General features: G+C 36.1%; 1 protein-coding gene across 2 annotated transcripts in view; it reads left to right on the top strand.

Annotated features, from left to right (window-relative positions):
• The first annotated feature begins 395 nt into the window (after positions 1 to 395).
• Positions 396 to 19894, top strand: part of RBM25 (RNA binding motif protein 25) — a 57241-nt gene continuing 37742 nt past the window's right edge. The window contains exons 1-5 of one of the 2 annotated variants that reach the window (XM_079129752.1): positions 396 to 583; positions 8715 to 8831; positions 8945 to 9065; positions 14120 to 14169; positions 15656 to 15823. In XM_079129752.1, coding sequence (XP_078985878.1) covers positions 8790 to 8831; positions 8945 to 9065; positions 14120 to 14169; positions 15656 to 15823 — 381 coding nt within the window. In that variant the 5' untranslated portion in view covers positions 396 to 583; positions 8715 to 8789. The remainder of the gene's footprint in view (positions 584 to 8714; positions 8832 to 8944; positions 9066 to 14119; positions 14170 to 15655; positions 15824 to 19894) is intronic. The other variant, XM_079129753.1, reaches the window with a different exon arrangement.

The following is a 19894-nucleotide window of genomic DNA, read 5'->3' as shown; positions in this document are numbered from 1 at the left end:
GTGTTTTTTAGGGAAAAATTAGCACTCGAGGTTTCTACTGAGGTTCTAGGTCGGGATCACTTAGAAATGCATCGAACTTTAGTGAATCAGAGAGCCAGGTTCCAAATCCCGGAAAACACACCAGGAAAAGTGAGAAATCCTCTAAATAGCCTCGTGCGGTGCCCAGCAGGAACCTTGACCTCAAGATGGCGTCGCGTAGTCATAAGATTCAGTCAGCTCCAATCAAAAATGGCAGGGTGGGTCCTAATTTTCGGCTTGAGCCTTTCTAGTCCCCACTAGGCGGTCCTTTTCTATGGTTGTTCGGCTCTGCGTGGTGAGCCAGAGCCAACAGGGGAGACTATCTACATACGCTCTTCTCTATGGTTTCCCTACTCCACGCCCCCCCGGTCGCAGTGCACGCCGGGCAAGAGGAAGACCTCCAGAAGCTCCCCGCGCATCGCGGCTGTGTTTGCGGCCTGTGCGAGTAGGCGCTTTGGAATTAGTCTCCCGGGCGAGCGGCGCGCAGAAACCTCGAACCGGTGGAGCCCACTCGTAACGTGGAGCCCAGAAGGCCGCGAAGACAGTACCGTTTTCTCAGCGGCGGGTGAGTTTACGCCTCTGAACGCCTGTGGAAACCGGAGGACCGGGTACCTCAGCTGGAGGAAGAGGAAAAGCCAGGGTGGCTGCGAAAGGGCTGGGTTGGGGTGGGGTAGGGGTGAGGACTGGGGTGGGGGAGGGGACGGGCACGAGGCTTAGGTTTCTCCGCTTCTCTAAGGCCTCGAAAACCAGTGGGCCCAGGAGCCCGTGGAGGCCGGCCTCACCGCCTGAGCGTTCCTCTTCGCATTGTCGCCCCAATTTCCCTTTCCCTTCCACGTTCTGCCACGGAGTGAATCGCTTCGGCCCCATCTCGGCTGCGCGTTAGTCACAAAATGATCGGTATGCCCATGGGGGGGCATTTCCCTGAGGTCCCTTTCTTTATGGAGCTTGCAGAGCACCCCGGTAGATTGTTCCGGGCCTAGGACACACTGGCCCCAGGTTCTGCCTTGAAGCCAGTCTGCACCCATCTTTTTTAGCGAGGTGCTGGCCACCAACGGATTTCTTTCTCTTCCTCTTTGGCCATCTAGAGCCCGCCACCCTTAAATTTAGCTAATGCCCACTTTTTTTTTTTTTTTTTTTTTTAATCACCTTCCCGGCTTGCTTAAGATTGTGACGGGTTTTGCAGTCCTGCCCTCTTTCCGCATTGAAGGATGCAGTAATCTGTCACCATTCATTTTAAGTGATTACCCATCTCAGCACTGAAATATTATTTTCACCTTTCTTTGGTCTTAAGTATTGCTGTTTAACTATGGTTTTTGGAATAGGTGTAGGAGTGTGAAGATTATTTTAATGTTATGTAATATGGATTTAGATTGTCATGGAAGTACTGTTTTTGATACTGTACAGAGTGAAGCAGACCCAAAGGAGGGAAGACATGGACTTCTCTTGCACCAGACAGCTTTATTGGGAAGTACTGTGTATTAGGTAGTTGACGGCAGTGTCTAAAGATTTGTATCATCTTTGGATAATTTTTTTAATCATTTAAAAAATCTTTATTTTGACATTACTTTAGATTTACAGAAGAATTTAAAAGTAGTGTAGAAGATTTCTGTATGCAAATGATGCTGTGTTGAGCTTACAGATCAAATTGTAAAGGATCAACAATTGATCATGAGTTTTCCAATGCATGAACATGATTATTTCTGTGGAAACTTTAATTTTTTAAAGGTTATTACAAAAACAGAGGCCTACAAAGGCATTTAGTTGATCATTAGTTCTTGTGATTCAAGTAGTAGTTGGTATACTATTATAATATTTCATTTTTTTTTACAGCCTTGGTTTTCTTCATCTGTAAAATGAATATTATAATAGTATCCACTTTTCTTTCAGTGTACTCTGAATAGATTCATAAACAAAGCCATAACTAATCCTTAAGTTAATTTCTTTCTTATTGGTATGTTATTGCTAGAAAGGGGGTAGAGTCTTTGAATTGGTAATTTCAGGACAGTGGGGAGCCTTGGAGTCTCCATCCACTTACTGTCTTCAGTTGGACAAGTTAGCTTCCCTAAAGAGAGCAGCAACAAGGCAGCATAGTTTACACCTGTAATCCCAGCCACTCAGTAGACTGAGGCAGGAGAATAGCAAGTTCCAGGCCAGCCTTGGCAGTTTAGCCAGAGATTGTCACAAGAAATAAGAAATACAAAGAACTGGAGTGTATGTAGCACAATGTTAGAGCACCCCTATATTCAATCCCCAGTAACCTCCTCCCCCCAAATTAATGAATTTACATCTGATAATTTGGGAATAAGATAATGAAGACTCACAAATAAAAGTGTATAAAAATGTTTATTAAATAATTTGAGATAACCATTATTAGATTTTCTCTTATGGTCACAAGGTGTTTTTTTTTTTAATGCCTTTCCTAGGTTCCCCCCCTCCCCTTCTGGTAGAGTATTAAATGACTTATAGGGAAAAAAAATGCTTGCTGTCTCACTCATGCATATAGGCACTATATGTTAATAATGATTTTGAGTAATTTTTAAAGTTTTATGATTTGTCTTTTTATTGTACTGTGTTGAGATGCTCAGTATACATTTTTAAAATAAAATTATTTCATGTTAATATTGGATAATGACTTCAGACCTGATAGGAATTTGGGTATTTCTCTAGTTATGCTACCTTTTTAGCCACAGATAAGTGCTTTTCTCATTTTTGTAATTTGGAGAAAAATGGTATTGATTATAGCTTTGAAAGCAAAAGTTGTCATTAACATCATTAAATCATTAATGTCACTAAAAGTAGTCTTGAGAAAACATTTTATGTATTTTTTTAATCTCTTGATTGTCTTTTCTAATACTACCATAGCTATTCATACAAGAGGATTTTAAAAGCTTCTTCTGCAGCTTTTATTCTCCCTTATTCATACTAGGCAAGTGCTCTTCCACTGAGCTACAACTCCAGCTCTTTAAATTTTAATTTTTAACTTTTAATTTTTAATATCTTTGGTACTGGGGTTTGAACCCAGGGACACTTGACCACCGAGCCACATGCCCAGCCCTATTTTGTATTTTATTTAGAGACAGGGTCTCACTGAGTTGCTTAGCACCTCACTTTTGCTGGGACTGGCTTGGAACTTGTGATCCTCCTGCCTAATCCTCCACAGCCACTGGTATTAACGGGGGTGCATCACAGTGCCTGGCTTAATTTTTAATTTTGAGACAGGGCCTTGCTAAGTTGTCTGTGCTGTCCTCAAATTTATGATCCTCTTACTTCAGACTTCAGAGTATAGCAATGTACCACTGTGCTAGGCTTAGCTTCTCTACCATTTAAAAGTTTTTAAACTTTAAGAAAATAAGAGGAAGAACACTACGCAGAATTATTGATATTCCTTTTTTAATTTTAGTTTTGACACAATTTAAAATTTACAAAAATGTTGCAAGACTGGTATGAAGAATTCTCAGCTGTCACCCACATTCCTCAAATGTTAATATTTTACCAATCAACTTTATTCTTTTCCTCTGTCTCCATAATTTCCTTCTGAAATGTTTGGGAGAGTAAGTTTCCGAGGTGATGCCACTTAACATAATACTGAAGTGTTATTTCTTTTAAAACTAGGAAATAGGCAAGTTGCAGAGTTGCACACCTGTAATACTAGCTACTAGGAAAAAGAGGCAGGAAAAATGCAAATTCAAGACCAGCCCTGAGCAACTTAGTGAGACCCTGTCACTAAAGAAAGAAAGAAAAAACCAAAAAACAAAAACCAAGGCTAGCACTTTTTTCTCTTAGTACCAAAAAGGAAACTAGGACATAGTTTCTGTTATTTAATGACACTAATGATCAAAATCAAGGCACTAACATTGATACAATATTACATAATTTTCAGGTCTTAGATTTTGTCTGGTCCTGATATTTTTTTTTAAATAGCAGCTTTATGAAGGTATATTCAACATGTAAATGGGGTGGTTTTTTATTTTTAGTAATCATACAGAGTTGAGCAACCATTCCCTAAAAGATCCCTCCTTCCTATTTGTAAATCACTGTTTCTCCCAATTTTTTTTTTCTTCCTGCTTGGGGTATGGAGGAGGGGGGCTGGAGTTGGGGGAAGTATTACTGTGAATTGAACCTAGCAGCATTTACCACTGAGCTACATCCCCAGGCCCCCCGCCCTCACCCCCTTTTAAATTTTGAGACAGATTCTTACTAAGTTGCTTAGGGACTCAGTAAATTGCTGAGGCTGACCTGGAACTTACAATCCTATGGCCTCAGCCTCCTGAGTCACTTGAATTACAGGCCCTCCCCACCCCCTGTCCCATCCCAGTTTGTAGTAACCACTAATGTTTCTGTATATATAGTGTTGCGTTTTAATAATTGAAAATGGTAAAATAACAAAGTGGAAGTCTCAGGAAAAAAATCAGTTCCTTTTTTAAGAGTCAGAAGTCTTTTCTGCAGTGCTGGGATTGAACACATGGTGTTCTGCCCCTGAACTATATACCCCCTAGCCTCTCTCTCGAGTATTTTCATACCTCGGAAAAGCTTTTCTGTAAAAGAAATTTTTCTGTCAAGTATTTCCCATTCTTCTTTGGACTTTGAACACTTTTTCAAGTAATAATTCCTGTAGACTCCAGTTCGTGGAAATTCAGTAATGAAGTAATGCATTTTAAGGGCATGTTGTACTTGGGTTGAGGCAGGCAGTTATGACAGTTTCCAGTGTATCTTGAAGGCTATAAGCAGGGTAGGAAACAGTGCATGTTACACTAGTAGACACTTCAGTCACTGTAGAGCCACTGGACTAGCTATTCAACTTTATATAGTGATTTAAATTTTACTCTTTCAAGAACAAATACAAATAATACCTGGAGAAGAACTTGGCATAAAATTGAAACTGTTTTATTGAATGAATGAATGAATTGTATGTTAGTGTTTGCTGAGGGGAGATCTATGGGTTCATTCTTACCATTTCAGAAATTTGACACATACTGCCCTGATGGAGCTAATTTATGTCTGTCCTTGGTGAACTAATTTTATTTATGTCTGACTAAATCTGAAATGAAGGGATGCTTATAAGCAATATTTCACAATATTTTGTATGCCTGTAGTAGTCTCAGGAGAGTAAAAAACTAAAGAATGATTTGAAAGAGAAAAAAAGTGAAAGCAGAATGCATGCATGTTAATGTAATGTAGATAAATCTTACTTGGATTTTTTTTTTTTTCTCTTTTGGACTAAATCTATTGACAAAACTACAATAAAATACATCCATTTTCATTTCAGTGAATTTTTATGTGTATATATGCCTGTGTGACCACCGATATGCTAGATAAAGATAGGAACAACTTCTATTGTAGGTAGATGTTTGGTTTTGGTTTCTTACTTAGTAGGTAAAAATGTTTTGGATCTTCTGCAAATTAAGCACAGTATTTTTTCAAATGCTATCTAAATAATTTTAGTGCTAGAAATTAACTCTATTTCTCTTTCTTGAACTCCACATCCAGTTCCTCAGCAAATCCTGTTGGTGATCTTCAGTATATCCAGAATCCAACAATTTGATAACCACTTTTTCCACTACCTTGTGTTTCAAACTGCCATCTTGTGTGGATTATTGCAAGAGTCTCATGCTTCCATTCTGTTCCCTTCCAGTCTTCCTTAATACAGTGGCCATTGATACTGTTAAAATGTCAGTCAAGTTAAAAGTCTTTCAGATGTTTTCCATCTCATTCAAAGTAACAGTCAAACCTTTACAATGTACTACAAAGCCCTACACTCTCTGAACCCCCTCCCCAACTAATAGTATTTACCGGTGACTTTCTTCATCTACTCCAAGATACCTTGCTGTCTCCTTCGAACAACCCTGCCTACTTCAGGCATTTGTTTGCTGTTTCCTTTGCTTGGAAGATGCTTCCCCCAGATAGGAATAGGACTTCCTGCCTTGCCCTTTTTCAATTCTTTGTTCAAATCTTCACCTTCTTTGTGAGGTATATAACTGGATTTGAAATAAATCACTCCCAGCTCTTTTCCCAGCTATATTTTTCTACAAAATACCTTCCAACATTCAATAAACCTGTAGCTTGAGTAATTATGGTTATGTTTTATTTATTGTCTGTAAGAGCTGATAAGGTTTGTCTATGATTATAAAATTTTATTATACCATGAAACAAAATTTAGTGTTGAATTATGTAGTTGATACATTTTAATGTTTAAACTATTTTTCAGAGATCACAGGAAATATTTTCTGATTTTTCAAGGAAAAATGAAATATAATAATTAACCATTAGTGTGCTATTTTTCATGTTTCAAACTAAAATAAATAAAGGGCTGGGGCTTCAGCTCAGTGGTAAAGAGCCTCCTTGAGTTCAATCCTGAGTACCCCTCCCCACCACAAAAACAAAAACTTAGAAATGAATGCAATGGGTATACTAGCATAAACATTAAAAATTTTAAATATGGCATAAACTCCAAGAATATAGTTTTATTAATAAAATATCTATTACTGGGGGAGGTGAAAAGTGGTTCTAAAAACCGAATCAAGGTCCAGCTTTAATCATTGTGAGGCTAGCACTGGGCCATTGCTAGCATAGTACCTGGCCCATAGTAATTGCTTAATAAATGTCTATTGAGGCCCTCAGACTTTGTTTACTGATTCATTCATTAATCAATTTATTTATTCAACAGGTACTATACCAACTGCCCTCCTAAGAAAGTGCTGAGATAGAATATTATAATGATAATACAAGAGCTTCTGTAAGTAGGACAGTAGCCTTCTCTGTTTTAAAAGAAGACAACCCCCCCCACCCTTCTGTATAGAATATTTGTTTTAGTTTGGGGGCAGAAAGTGTTACAAAAAATTATAAAGAAACTCAGTACATTTATAGTCTTAACAGTCTTTGTGTTTTTCCTTTAATGCATCCTGATACCTACCTAAAATTTAAAGCATTTCTAGTACCTTATTTGATAAGTATATGAATCATCCTAGGAATTCCTTTACTTACAAAACTTTCTAAATATTTTAAGTATATTGTTTTCTGAAATCGAAGTTTAGATTGTATAGACTATTGTTTGTGTGCATGAAGGAAATACTTTTATTTTAAAGAAATGCCTAATAAACAGATAAAAAGATACTGAACCTCATTAATGAAATACAAGTATTCTTTTAACCTATTAGATAGTTAGAATTTAAAAATCTATTTATTCCAGCAATGGTGAAGATACGAGAAAAGGGCATAAAATTTGTATGTAGTTTTGGAGACTGAATTAGACGTAAAGTTTAGATACATTCAGTAGTAATCTGTATTATGGAATTATTTGTACAGATGTGTAGGGTTATATGTCTAAGAATCTTCAGCATTATTTGAAAGAGATAAAAAGGAGAGCCATTAATCTTGGTTGGATAATTATTGTTTATCTGTATTAATAACAATTACTGCATTATAAAAACTGAAATAGAACTTTATAAGTGGATATGAAGAGATGTCAATGAAAGTAGGGGAAAGTGCAGGTAATAATATGATTGCACTGTAGAAAATCACAAATTATTGTGTATTACTTTGTAAAGATATTTAGAAAACCATGATATATGCCAGTGTCACTGTTGGGATTAGGGAGAGAGAAAGTGGAAGAGTTATACTTTTTATCTTCTCTCTCTCAAAGGGTGAGTAAACAATTACAAAACACAGGAGAGACATTTTAAAAGTTTAAAACAGCTCTGGACTTCAGTTATAGAGTGAGGAAATTTTCCCTTGTGTCTAATAGAAATACCTCCTGTTTATCAAATCACTGACTTTAGTGGAATCACTGATGTGGCACAGACTTGCTTATTTGAGCTCCCTCACCTCCATGCTGGGAATCTAACCTAGAACCTTGAGCATGATAGGCGAAGCACTCTACCACTGAGCTATCCCCCCCAGCCCCTTGGCTGCTTTCAGAAGTTGATATATAGAACTCTCATAGGACATCTTAGCAACATTTTTTCCCAACAGATCTGGATGCTTAAATATGTTGATGAAAATAAAAACTTTTCAAGGAAGGAAGAGCTTAAATACTTCCATTCATTTAAATAGAGGATAGTTGGGCACCTGTCATCCCAGCAGCTTGGGAGACTGAGGCATGAGGAGGACTGGGGATGTAGCTCTGTGGTAAAGCGCCCAAGAGTTCAGTCCTCAGTACCACATTGGAAGAGGGGGGGCAGACAGTTTCCTTTAACATGACAGACTAACCAGTTTAATGTGCTTTTACATTATTAAAAAATTAAATGTTTTTATCTGATTCAAGAGTGGTTAAAAAAATATTTAATTGGTTGCTTTTAAATTTAAGAAAAATGATGACTTTCTCATTATCACAAGTTATACATTCTCTTCACATTTGAGTGGTTACTGTGTGAGCTGATATTAGGAGTTTGTGTGTATTACCCCACCCCCACCGCCAGGTTTGTAATTTACTGACACTTTGTCCTTGAGGAACTGGACAACATTGAATGACATACTGTGTAACCTTGTAAATTTAGTTTTCAGGGTGCTGATAGATATTAAAAAAAAAAAAAAGAAAGAAAAAGAAAGTATCAAAGCACTTTATAAAACACTATTAGATATCCTCCTGGATTCTAAGTTTGGTTTTAAAAGATTCATTGATGTTTGGTATTTAAGTTTTGGATATTAACTGAACCTCAAAATTTTTTTCTTCCTTTATATGTATTCCCACATGATTGTAGGAGTCTATCCTGAACTTAGATCGTGTACATTTTGGGAACTTATTTTAGAAAAGATCTAAGTTTTAAAAATTCTCAATGGACAGACAGAGAAAAGAGGGTCTTTGCCAACTCCTTTGGGTAAGAAAACTTTAGAATTTTGCAGATACTCTAAAAATGAAGGCCAACAAAACTAGGCAGATTCAATTATAAAGTTTTCAAGTAAAATGATTTGTCATGATTTTTTTCTTTAGACTGCTGCAGTAAGAATGTCTTTTCCCCCTCATTTGAATCGCCCTCCCATGGGAATCCCAGCACTCCCACCGGGTATCCCACCCCCACAGTTTCCTGGCTTTCCTCCACCTGTACCTCCAGGTAAGTTTGTTGATACTTCGTTTTTTAAACCTATGCTTTTGTCATTGTGATAATAACCGTAGGAAAATGATATATATGTCACTATGTTAACAGTGAAGTTATCTGTTAGCATTCTGAAAATGGATTTTTCATTTTCCTGTGGCACTAGATTTGATATGTGACTGGAAATTCCTTTAAAAATTTGTATATTTAAAATATATAGAACTGGGCACAGTGGCACACACTTGTAATCCCTGTGAGGCTGAGGCAGGAGGATCACAAGTTCAAAGCCAGCCTCAGCAACTTAGTGAGGCCCTATGCAACTCTGTGAAACCCTGTTTCAAAATAAAAAAATAAAAAAGGGCAAGAGATGGGGCTCAGTGATTAAACATCTCTGGGTTCAATACCTGGTACCAATGTATGTGTGTGTGTATATAGACATATATATATAACGTGCACACATAAAACATTTGCATGGCTCAGAAATATATATATATACACACACACACACAAAGTATATATAATACTTTTACGTATATACATATATATATTCACATTGTTCAGAAATCAAAAAATAGAGTTACATAGTGAAATATTTCCTTCACATACTCACATAAGTGCTGTTACTATTCCCTTACTGAAATGGGGAAACAAAGCAGGGTTATTAATCTTAATTTTTGCAGGTACTTAAACATGTAGATTATAAGCAAATATAAGCACATATTTTATCTCTCAGTCTGAGTTTGGTTTGTTTTTAAGCACAAATGCATAGTAGCATGCTGTATTCACTAGTTTGCTCTTTGCTTTTTTTCACTTGACAGTGTATATATAAACAGCTTCCTTTCTTCAAAGATCTGTGGAGTTAAAACAATGTTCAAGCCCTACTACAAATCCCTGAATCAGATCCTCAGAAATTGGGGCTCTGGAATCTTTAACAAGTTGGCAGCTAATTCTAGGTATACCTTTAAGTAGACAGAACCCACATTTGAGAACTATTATCCTGAATTAGATAACATTATTTGACTTAAGGAAAAGAGAGTTCCTTTGGTTTATGGGCAGCAGTACTTCAGGTAATTAGTTCTTCATGTCTGCCTTAGATCTTCAATATTATTGCCAGCTTGGTTGGTGTTAAACTAACGTGGGCATTTATTCCGAGGGGTAATTCTATTACTTTCTGATTCCATTTATAGTAGTCTACATTATCATTTTTGTTAAACAAAGCATAATTTACTTGACTGATAAATCAGAATTTAGTTGTAGCTCAGGTACTACCTGCATTCTATGTGCAGCATGAGTACTTAAAAGGTAAGTCATGGAAAAAAAAAAAGGTAGATAATGGACTGGGGATGTGACTCAGTGGTAGAGCTTCCCTGGCATGCTTGAGGCCCTGGGTTTGTTCCCTAGCACTGGACGGTGTGGGAGAAGGTAAGTAATGAAACAATGTAAAAACTACTATAATAATTCAGAAACACAATACCCTAAATGCCTAATTTTCTTGTTTGGCTTATGAGTATAGTTAATAACTCTTAGTGCAGATAGTTGAACTTTGAGATAATAATATATGGTGATCATGGGTTTAAAAAAAATTTTTTTTTTGTAGATGTACTGAATACTTCTATTTTATTTGTTTATGTGGTTCTGTTGAGGATCAAACCCAGTGCCTCATACATGCTAGGCAAGTGCTGTGCCACTGAGCTACAGCCCCAGCTCCAGTGGTCATGAATTTTAAGATGAGAAAATAAGTTTGGAAAGCAGCTGTTATTTGTCTTTTAAAAAGTTACATATGCCTACAGGAAAAAGTTTTTCCCCACACTTTTTCAATTCCTTCTCCCAAATCAGTCTTGTCAGTATTCTAGTTATCTCTCCAGAGATATGCTATGCATTTCCTACTGTTTGCTTGTGTTTACTCCTTCCCCATTTCCTTTTTTTTTTTTTTTTTTTTCGGTACTGAGGATTGAACCCAGGGCCTTGTGCTTGCAAGGCAAGCACTCTACCAACTGAGCTATATCCCCAGCCCTGCCCCATTTCCTTTTTAAAAAACTCAAGTGGTAATATGCTATTCACATTTTGTGCACTTTATTTTTGCTTTAGCATGCATGATCTTCATAAAGAGCAGCAGTGCCTTTTTCAAGGTGAATTCTGAAATGTACTTTGCTTATTTTTGCTTTAGCATGCATGATTGTTACAAAGAGCAGGAATACCTTATTCATTGTGAATTCTAATTGCAGAAAGTCTTTTTTTTTTTTTTTTTTGCGACTCTGGGGATTTGAATCCAGGGCCTTGTGCTTGCAAGGCAAGCACTCTACCAACTGAGCTATATCCCCAACCCCTAATTGCAGAAATTCTAATCACAGTATTAAGAGCATGCACAGGCCCCTAGTTGTAACCCCAGCACCAAAAAGAAGAAGAAAAAAGTAAATTTCAGGGATTAGTAAGTTGGACTGGTAAACATTAGTAAACTTTGAGTAATTATAAAAAGGAAAATTTCAAGATCTTTTTGAATGTTTTGTTTAATAGAAAGTTTACCTGTGGGAGAGGGGTCATATAGTTGGTAAATAGAGGAGCTTTTTTTTTTTTTTTTTGGAAAGTTAAAGTGTAAAATTTAGATACCAACTGGTTAATTACAGGTTGTTTTTGTGTTTTTTGGTACTGGGGATTGAACCCAGGGGCACTTTACCACTGAGCCATATCCCCATCCCTTTTTTATATTTAATTTAGAGATAGGGTCTTGTTGAGTTGCTTTGGGCCTTACTAAATTGCTGAGGCTGGCTTTGAACACGTGATCCTCCTCTCTCATCCTCATGAGTCATGTGTGCCTCTACTTCTGGCCCTTTTTTAATCTTTTGTTTTGATACAGGGTCTGACCAAGTTGCCCAGGCTGGCTTCAAATTTGCGCTCCTCTTAACCTCAGCTTACTGAGTCATGGGGGTTACAGGCATGCACTGTGCTAGGTTATTCAGAAGCATTTTAAAATTTATATTACAACAGTAGTCAAATCTTTGATTAATTTTGATCTCCTTGCAAGCTTTTTCTTAGTTCTCAAATGATCTGATTTCTTCCTTAGTTCTGTGAATAAGGAGGAACACAAGGACTCCCCATATAGCAACTACTGCTTAGCAAACAATGTAGTTGAAAACAGATATGCATAAATTTGTAGACAGCCCATTGACAGCTCTTAAACCTTTACAGTGAGTTATTTAGAACAGAACATGCCTATCTTAGAGGTTAGTTTTCTTTTTGATAGCAGCTGAAATTATTGATCTCATTTTTTGGATGATATTCATTTTCTAGAAAAGATCTAGAAATAAGGTTCTTGGGTTTCCATATTAATTTCTTTTTTTCTTTAAAAAATAATTTTTTTTTAGTCATTGATGGACTTTTATGTATTTATTTATTTTTATATTTTTTTGTTGTCAACGAACCTTTATTTTCTTCATTTATATGTGGTGCTGAGGATTGAACCCAGTGCCTCACACATGCGAGGCAGGCACTCTACCACTGAGCCACAACCTCAGCCCCCAGGTTAATCTCTTATTTGGTATATTGTTTTTGTAACTCTCAAAGGATTTGTTTTTATTTATTGAATGAAATTGTATATAATTATTGTGCACGTTTTGAAATTGTAGGCACTGTAGAATGACTAAATTGAGCTAATTGTAACATACAGTGCTTCATATACTTTTTTTTTGACGACAATGTATTAGCAATTTTCAAGACTGTAATATATTAATGGTAATCATCATGTTATAGAATTTTATTATTTTATTTTATTTTATTTATTTTTTTGGTACTAGGGATTGAACCTAGGAGGCTTTACCACTGAACTACATCACCAGTTCTTTTTATTTTTTATTTTGAGACAGAATCTTGCTAAGTTGCTGAGGCTGGCCTTGAATTTCTGAACCTCTTTTCTCAGCCTCCTGAACCACTGGAATTACAGGCATGGACTGCTGCACTTGTCCTACAGTTTCGTGTCTTAAAAAATTTGGACTGGGGTTCAGTGATGGAACACTTGCCTAGCATGTGCAAGGCACTGGGTTCAGAATCACACATAGAAAAATTATTTCTCTTCTGTGTTTTTACTTCTTAAGTATAACATTGATTTAATTTTTTTTTTTTAATTCTTGGAAATCATTGGTACCATTTCTTTTCCAATTGAATCAAAGACTTAGAAGAGTTTTTTAAATCGAAGTCTTAAATCTGTAAAAACATAATTTTGTCCCACTGTGTCTTATCAGATTGGGCTTCTAATATACCCTGAAAGGTTGTTGATTTAAACTCAGTGGCCCTTTTTTAAGTTTCATGATTTAATATAGTTTTTATATATCATTGGTACCATTGTTCACCCATAACTGTGAATCTATTTGTGAAGGCTGCTTCTTTTGAAAACCACTGAAACACATGAAAATGAAATAATTGTCCAGAATTTTATACTCCTTAAAAGTAAAAGAGATGGGATATGGCCATTTTGGTTTCAGAATAGTTTTTTACTGTTTTTTTTTTTTTTTTTTTTTAATAGTACTAGGAATTGAACTATAAGCCAAGTTCCCTAACCCTTGGTTTTTTGGTACTAGGAATTAACCCAGGGTACCTAACCATTGAGCCATATTACCCCCCACCCCCCCTTTTAAATTGTGAAACAGGGTCTAGCTAAGTTGCTGAAGCTGTCCTGAAACTTGTGGATTCTCTTGCCTCAGCCTCCTGAGTAGCTGGGAATACAGGCTTGTGCTACTGTGCCCAGATTTGAATAGTTTTTTTGTTATAAGTTCATAGAGACCAAACTGATACCACATTACTTATGAAAATAAGACATTATTCATTAATGTTTCATTTCCTTTATCCTATATTTCTATTTATATTAACTATGAATGAGGATAATTTACTTGTATGGCATGTAGTTGACATAGAACATAGTCATATAAAATAGTATTCTTGGGCTGGGGATATAGCTCAGTGGGTAGAGTGCTTGCCTTACAAGCCCCAAAGCCCTGGGTTCAATCCCCAGCACCACACACACACACACACAAAAAGTTCTTGAGACCCATTGTGATTTTTTTTTTTTTTTTCTTTTTTAGGAACCCCAATGATTCCTGTACCAATGAGCATTATGGCTCCTGCTCCAACTGTAAGTGTAATTTAAAGGAGGAATTAGAGTTATGATAGTCCTTCTAGGTGCTTTTAAAGCTAAGAAACTTGATATAGTTAGAAGTGGTAAATAATGAGAGTGCCCATGAATATTCTTCCACTTATTTGAATAAGGTTTATTTTCACTTATCTATGCATATGTATATAGTTGTTCTAAAACAATCCCTAAATCAATTTTATGACAACCTCTCTTTCTTTTTAGACTTTTCACATACTTGCTCTTATAGATTTAGTATAGTGGCTCTTGGATCACTCCTTCATCTCATCTTGGTTCTGGGAGATGGGAGAATGATGTGACCTTAAAAGGAATGTAAATGGGCCCATAAAAATTTATGCGTTAAAATGTAATTTGTGTAAAGTAACTTTTTACTCTTTTTCTCCCACCTCTAGTATGTGGTTCTTTTCACTCTATTTTTTATCTTTTTCTCTAATATATCTTCAAGTTTTATAAGCCTTTCTTCTGCTGAAATGTTCATTCTTAAGTCTACTTAATTCTCCATATTAATCAAACCTTTGAAACATTTTAATTAAAGAATACTGATGTACTGTAGCACATGAATAAATAACACTCTTAACTTTTATTTAGATAGAATTTTTCTTTGAGTTAATTGGTGTAACAGACTTCATTTGGAATTCTGTGAGGGAGAGTAGATCTCATTACTTTCAACTGTGTTTTGTTTTTTATCTTTGGGTTTGAAAAGGGAGGAGAATATTACTCATATCAAAGGGCGAGGAAGGAAATACATCAACAATTGAAAATCTGTTCTGAGGCAGACGATAGAATATTTGATTCTCAGCCCTTGGGGAGTCCAGCTTTTCTTTTAATGGACACCCGTAGTTGGACTGTTTTAGGAAGTCTCCAAGTGATGTGTACTCTTCCCCATGTATTTCAGGATAGGAGAAGATGGAATTGGGGTTTGGAGGAACTCCCTTAGCTTGCCATAGTTTGTTCAGTACTTACTGAGGGTCTGTGACTGATTTAAGTACAAAGAACAGTTCCTTCCTCCAGGAAGTTGAAAGTTATAAAGGGAAAGCAATCTTGGAATATAACTTATAACAAAGGGTAAAATATAAGTCTGGAAGAGTACTATGGATTTTTGAATATTCTGTTAGAGGATTAGCAGGGATAATTGGAATTTGCTTTTATATGGGTACTAAGAATATGAGATGTGAAAATATTTCTGGATATGTTTTATAATCAAACGATTTATGATGTCATTAATGTTTAAAAAATGTCTTAAAATGACTTCTTTTTCAAGTACTTTGAAAACAATCGTGAAAGCTTGTTTTGAATAAATTTGCATTAATGAAGCATGCCATTTGCTTTAAGAGCTTCAGATTAAAGAGAAGCTTTAATGATATGCTGTGTACATATACCAATTTTGTTTTTAGCATAATGTTACATTAAATGTGATAGGAAATTTAATTTATTGCCAGATCAAATTTTATTGTCCTCTTCATTGTAGGTCTTAGTACCCACTGTGTCCATGGTTGGAAAGCATTTGGGAGCAAGAAAGGATCATCCAGGTTTAAAGGCAAAAGAAAACGATGAAAACTGTGGTCCCACTACTACGGTTTTTGTTGGCAACATTTCCGAGAAGGCCTCAGATATGCTTATACGACAGCTCTTAGCTGTAAGTTAAACTGTTTACTTTTCATTAAAAAGGTTTTTTGTGGCGGGGTTCTAGGGATTTGAACCCAGTGGTGCTTAACCCCTAAGCATCATCCCCAGCCCTTTTTTAATATTTCATTTAGAGACAGGGTCTTGCCAAGTTGACAAGTGCCTCACTCAGTTGCTGAGGCTGCCTTTGAACTCTCGATCCTCCTGCCTCAGCCTCCTGAGATGGGATTACAGGTGTGTACCACCTCACCTGGCATTAAAAAGTTTTTTATCACAAATTTCAAAATTAAGAAAAAGAGAATTTTGAATGATATTTTTTCCCTAGTTTTTATCTTGAAGAAATTTAAATCTGCAGAAAAGGTGAAAGAATGTTTCAGTGAACACTAACACATTTTGATAGATTTATTTTGTCTCTACCAAACACATTCCCCATCCTGAATAATTTGAGGGTGAATGTCATGTGGCATTTAACCTGAGTCTTAAATGTATCTCCTAAGAGCAAGGACAAGCTCCTGCATAATGACAGTTCCATTATTATTACAATTAAGAACTGTAACTTAGGAGCTTGCCTTGTAACTCTGTGGTAGAACACTTGCCTAGCATGTGTGAGGCACCGGGTTGGATTCTCAGCACCACATATAAATAAATAAAGGTCTATCAGCAACTAAAAAAATTTTTTTTTAAAAAAAGAACTGTAACTTAGGTGCAATGTCTTTTTTCTCTCAGTTACTTGGGAGGCTGAGGTGGGAGGATCACTTGAACCCAGGAGTTTAAGACCAGCTTGAGCAACATAGTGAAACTATATAAAAAAGAAACTTAATAAAGTTGATAAGATACTGTTAACTAATATATATGTAATTCGTATTTAATCTTTCAGTCATGGCCATAGTAAGTTTTTGGTTTACAGTCTGTGATCCAGTGAAAGATACTGTATTTCATTTAATTGTCATGCCTTAGAAAACTTTTTTGCTTTTTTTTTTTCTTTTTCTTTCAGTACTGGGGATCAAAACCAGGTCCTGGTGCATGCTAGGCAAGCTTTCTACTACTTACTAGATCTCTGGGCTTTTTTTTTTTTTTTTTTTCCTTCCATTTTTTCTTTCTTTTCTTTTTTTTTTTTCTTCTTTTTTTGTGGTGCTGGGAATTGATTCCATGGCCTTGTGCTTGCAAGGCAAGCACTTTACCGACTGAGCTATCTCCCCAGCCCCATTTTTTTTTCCATTTTATTTTGAGATAGGGTCTTGCTGAGTTTTCCCAGGCTGGTGTGGAACTTGTGATTCTCCTGCCTTAGGCTTCCAGTTTGCTGAGATTATAGGCATGGGCCATCACACATGGGCTACACAGCTTAATATAGAATAATTCCCTGCCTTTTTTGCTTGCTTGTTTTTTTTCTCCTTGGCCTTGATGTTTTTGAAGAGTCCAGTTCCTTTGCAGACTGTTTCTCCCAATTTGAATTTGTCTGATTGTTCATAGATTCAAAATAAGTATTTTTCTAAAAAAATTTTTATATGTATTTTTTAGTTGTTGATGGACCTTTATTTTATTCATTTATTTATATGCGGTGCTGAGAATCAAACCTGGTGCCTCACATGGGCTAGGCAAGCGCTCTACCACTGAGCCACAACCCCAGCCCAAAGTAAGCATTTTTGATGACTGATGGGTTCTTTCTAGTATAGAATAGTAAGAGACAAGACGTAATGCTTTATTGATCCTGTTTTTGGTGGTGTTGAGTTACTTGGTTAAGGAAGTCACATCTTTCCCGTTAAGGGTACCTTTTCCTCTTGTATCCTAAATAGGTAATCTCCAAGTTTATGTTTTGAAACTGTATGAGTCCTTTACCCTGCCAACTATTAGCAGTGATCTTACATCCAGGGATGATTGAATCCTTTTGAATTTTTTTTTTTTTTTTTTTCGGTACTGGGGATTGAACTCAGGGCCTTGCGCTTGCAAGGCAAGCACTCAACCAGCTGAGCTATCTCCCCAGCCCCTTTTGAAGTTTTTTTAAAAAATATTTTTTAGTTGTCAATGAGTCCTTTGTTTGTTTGTTTGTTTGTTTATTTATTTATTTATATGCGGTGCTGAGGATCAGACGCGTGCCAGGCAAGTGATCTACCACTGAGCCACAACTCCAGCCCCCTTGAAGTTTTTATTCCAAATAAGTATAAGTTCTTTAGATTTTGCAGTCATTTTTTAATTTATTTTTTGTCTAGTTTAAAACAGTTCACTTTGGTGATACATGCAGATTGTTTTATGAATAATTTGCATGATTTTATAATGAAAAAGAAAGTGCTTACACTCACTCCCTCTTTACCATTTCTTGAAGAACATCCTTTTAAATCTTTTTCTTGTCTTATAAGTAATGTTTATAGCCATTTCCATTTTATAAATTGTGTTCCTTTCATTGAATGTTTAGACAATATTCATCTATAAAACCCAGTTTTGTCAAACTTGATAATATGATTCTAGCTTCAGATTTTTCCCAGAGAAAGAGAACATACTGTGAAAACCCCAATTCCCATTTCTTTCTCTCTCTCTCTCTCCTTTTTTTTTTTTTTTTTTTTTGCTATGCTGGGGGATCGAACCCAGGGCCTTATGCATGCAAGGCAAGCACTCTACGACTGAGCTATTGAGCTATCTCCCCAGCCCCCATTTCTTTTTCTCACCAGAGGTAATCAGTTATTCTAAACTTGGGATTTTATTCCTGGGCATATTTTCTACTTGATTGCATGTTATAGATTTATAAATACACATTATTTGTATGTTTTAATTCTGTATTCCACAATTTGCTTTTTTCACCCAACTGTATTTTGCTTTTCACTGCTGTATACTATTTCACTGTAGAAATAAGTCATAAATTATTACATTTCTATTGATAGCCATAGGATTGTTTTCATATTTTGTTATATTATTACTGGCACAATGTCTTCCTTGGTTCAGGTGAAAAATTTTCTGTCACATATTCTCTCAGAAATGAAATTTCTGAGTCTTAAAGCATACTTAAGAGAGTTTCCTCATAGTTGGTCATACCAATTTATACAAGCAAACAGTGTCTTAAGTTTCCATTCTTGTACATCTGATTTAAATATATTTAAACTTTTTTTTTGCATTTAAACTTTTAATTTTTTAGTAAATCTGATAGATATGAAATGATAATCTCATTCCTGTTTTGATTTGTATTTTATTAATTATTTGTTGACTTGTTTTTTTTTCTTTTGGTAGAGAAAGCTTAGCTTGCATAAGGCCTCAGTCTCATTCCCCACTTTCCTAATATAAGTGTTTAAGTTTAGTGAAGTCATTAATCAGTGTTATGATGGTTGGTAAATAGTCTTGTACCATGATTGCATTTTCATTGCTCTCTTGGAGTTGTTAATTGTTATTCTTTTGTTTATGATTTCTATCCATTTATTAGAAATTTAGAATTCCCCATCATTTCTAGCTTACACCTGCCTTTTTTCTTCAATTGTTAAAATATATCAAGTAATATTAATTTCCCTTCTTTTCTAAAGACCTTTCTGCCAGATCCCTCTATTTTTTTGTTTTTGTTTTTTTGGGGATTTTTTGGTACTGGCTATTGAACCCAGGGGTGCTCTACTACTGAGCTACATCCCCAGCCCTTTTTTATTTTTTATTTTGAGATAGGGTCTCGCTACGTTGCCAAGGCTGTCCTCATTCATGATCCTCCTGCCTCAGCCTTCTGAATAGCTGTGAGTACAGGTGCATGCCACCATGTCTGGGATATCTGTTCATATTTAAAAGTTAATGAATTAAAAGAATGTTGTGTGCTTAAGTTTGGTTTAAAAAATGAGGCTTTTCCCAAACATGGGGTAATTTAGCAAGCAGCCAGAGGATTTGAATGCTATTATGTGGAGGTCTTTTCTTTGGGGCTAGTTGGGTTCTCTAGAAAATTTTTCTATGCCTACTAATTGGCTGCTTATATAAGGTTGGGGGTGAAGTGCTGGGTTCAGCCATTTCTTATAAATGCCTTTCCTTCCTTCCCTTTTACTCACTATATCTCATCCAGGTCTTCTGTTTTATCTGGTACTCCATACCCCAAGCCTGTTCTGTTTATTCTTCAGACATTAACACT

This window comes from Sciurus vulgaris (genome assembly GCF_902686455.1).
Source record: "Sciurus vulgaris genome assembly, chromosome: 2".
Classification (NCBI taxonomy): Eukaryota; Metazoa; Chordata; class Mammalia; order Rodentia; family Sciuridae; genus Sciurus; species Sciurus vulgaris.
The sequence above is the reverse complement of the archived record's forward strand: the minus strand, read 5'-3'. Positions and strand labels throughout refer to the sequence as shown.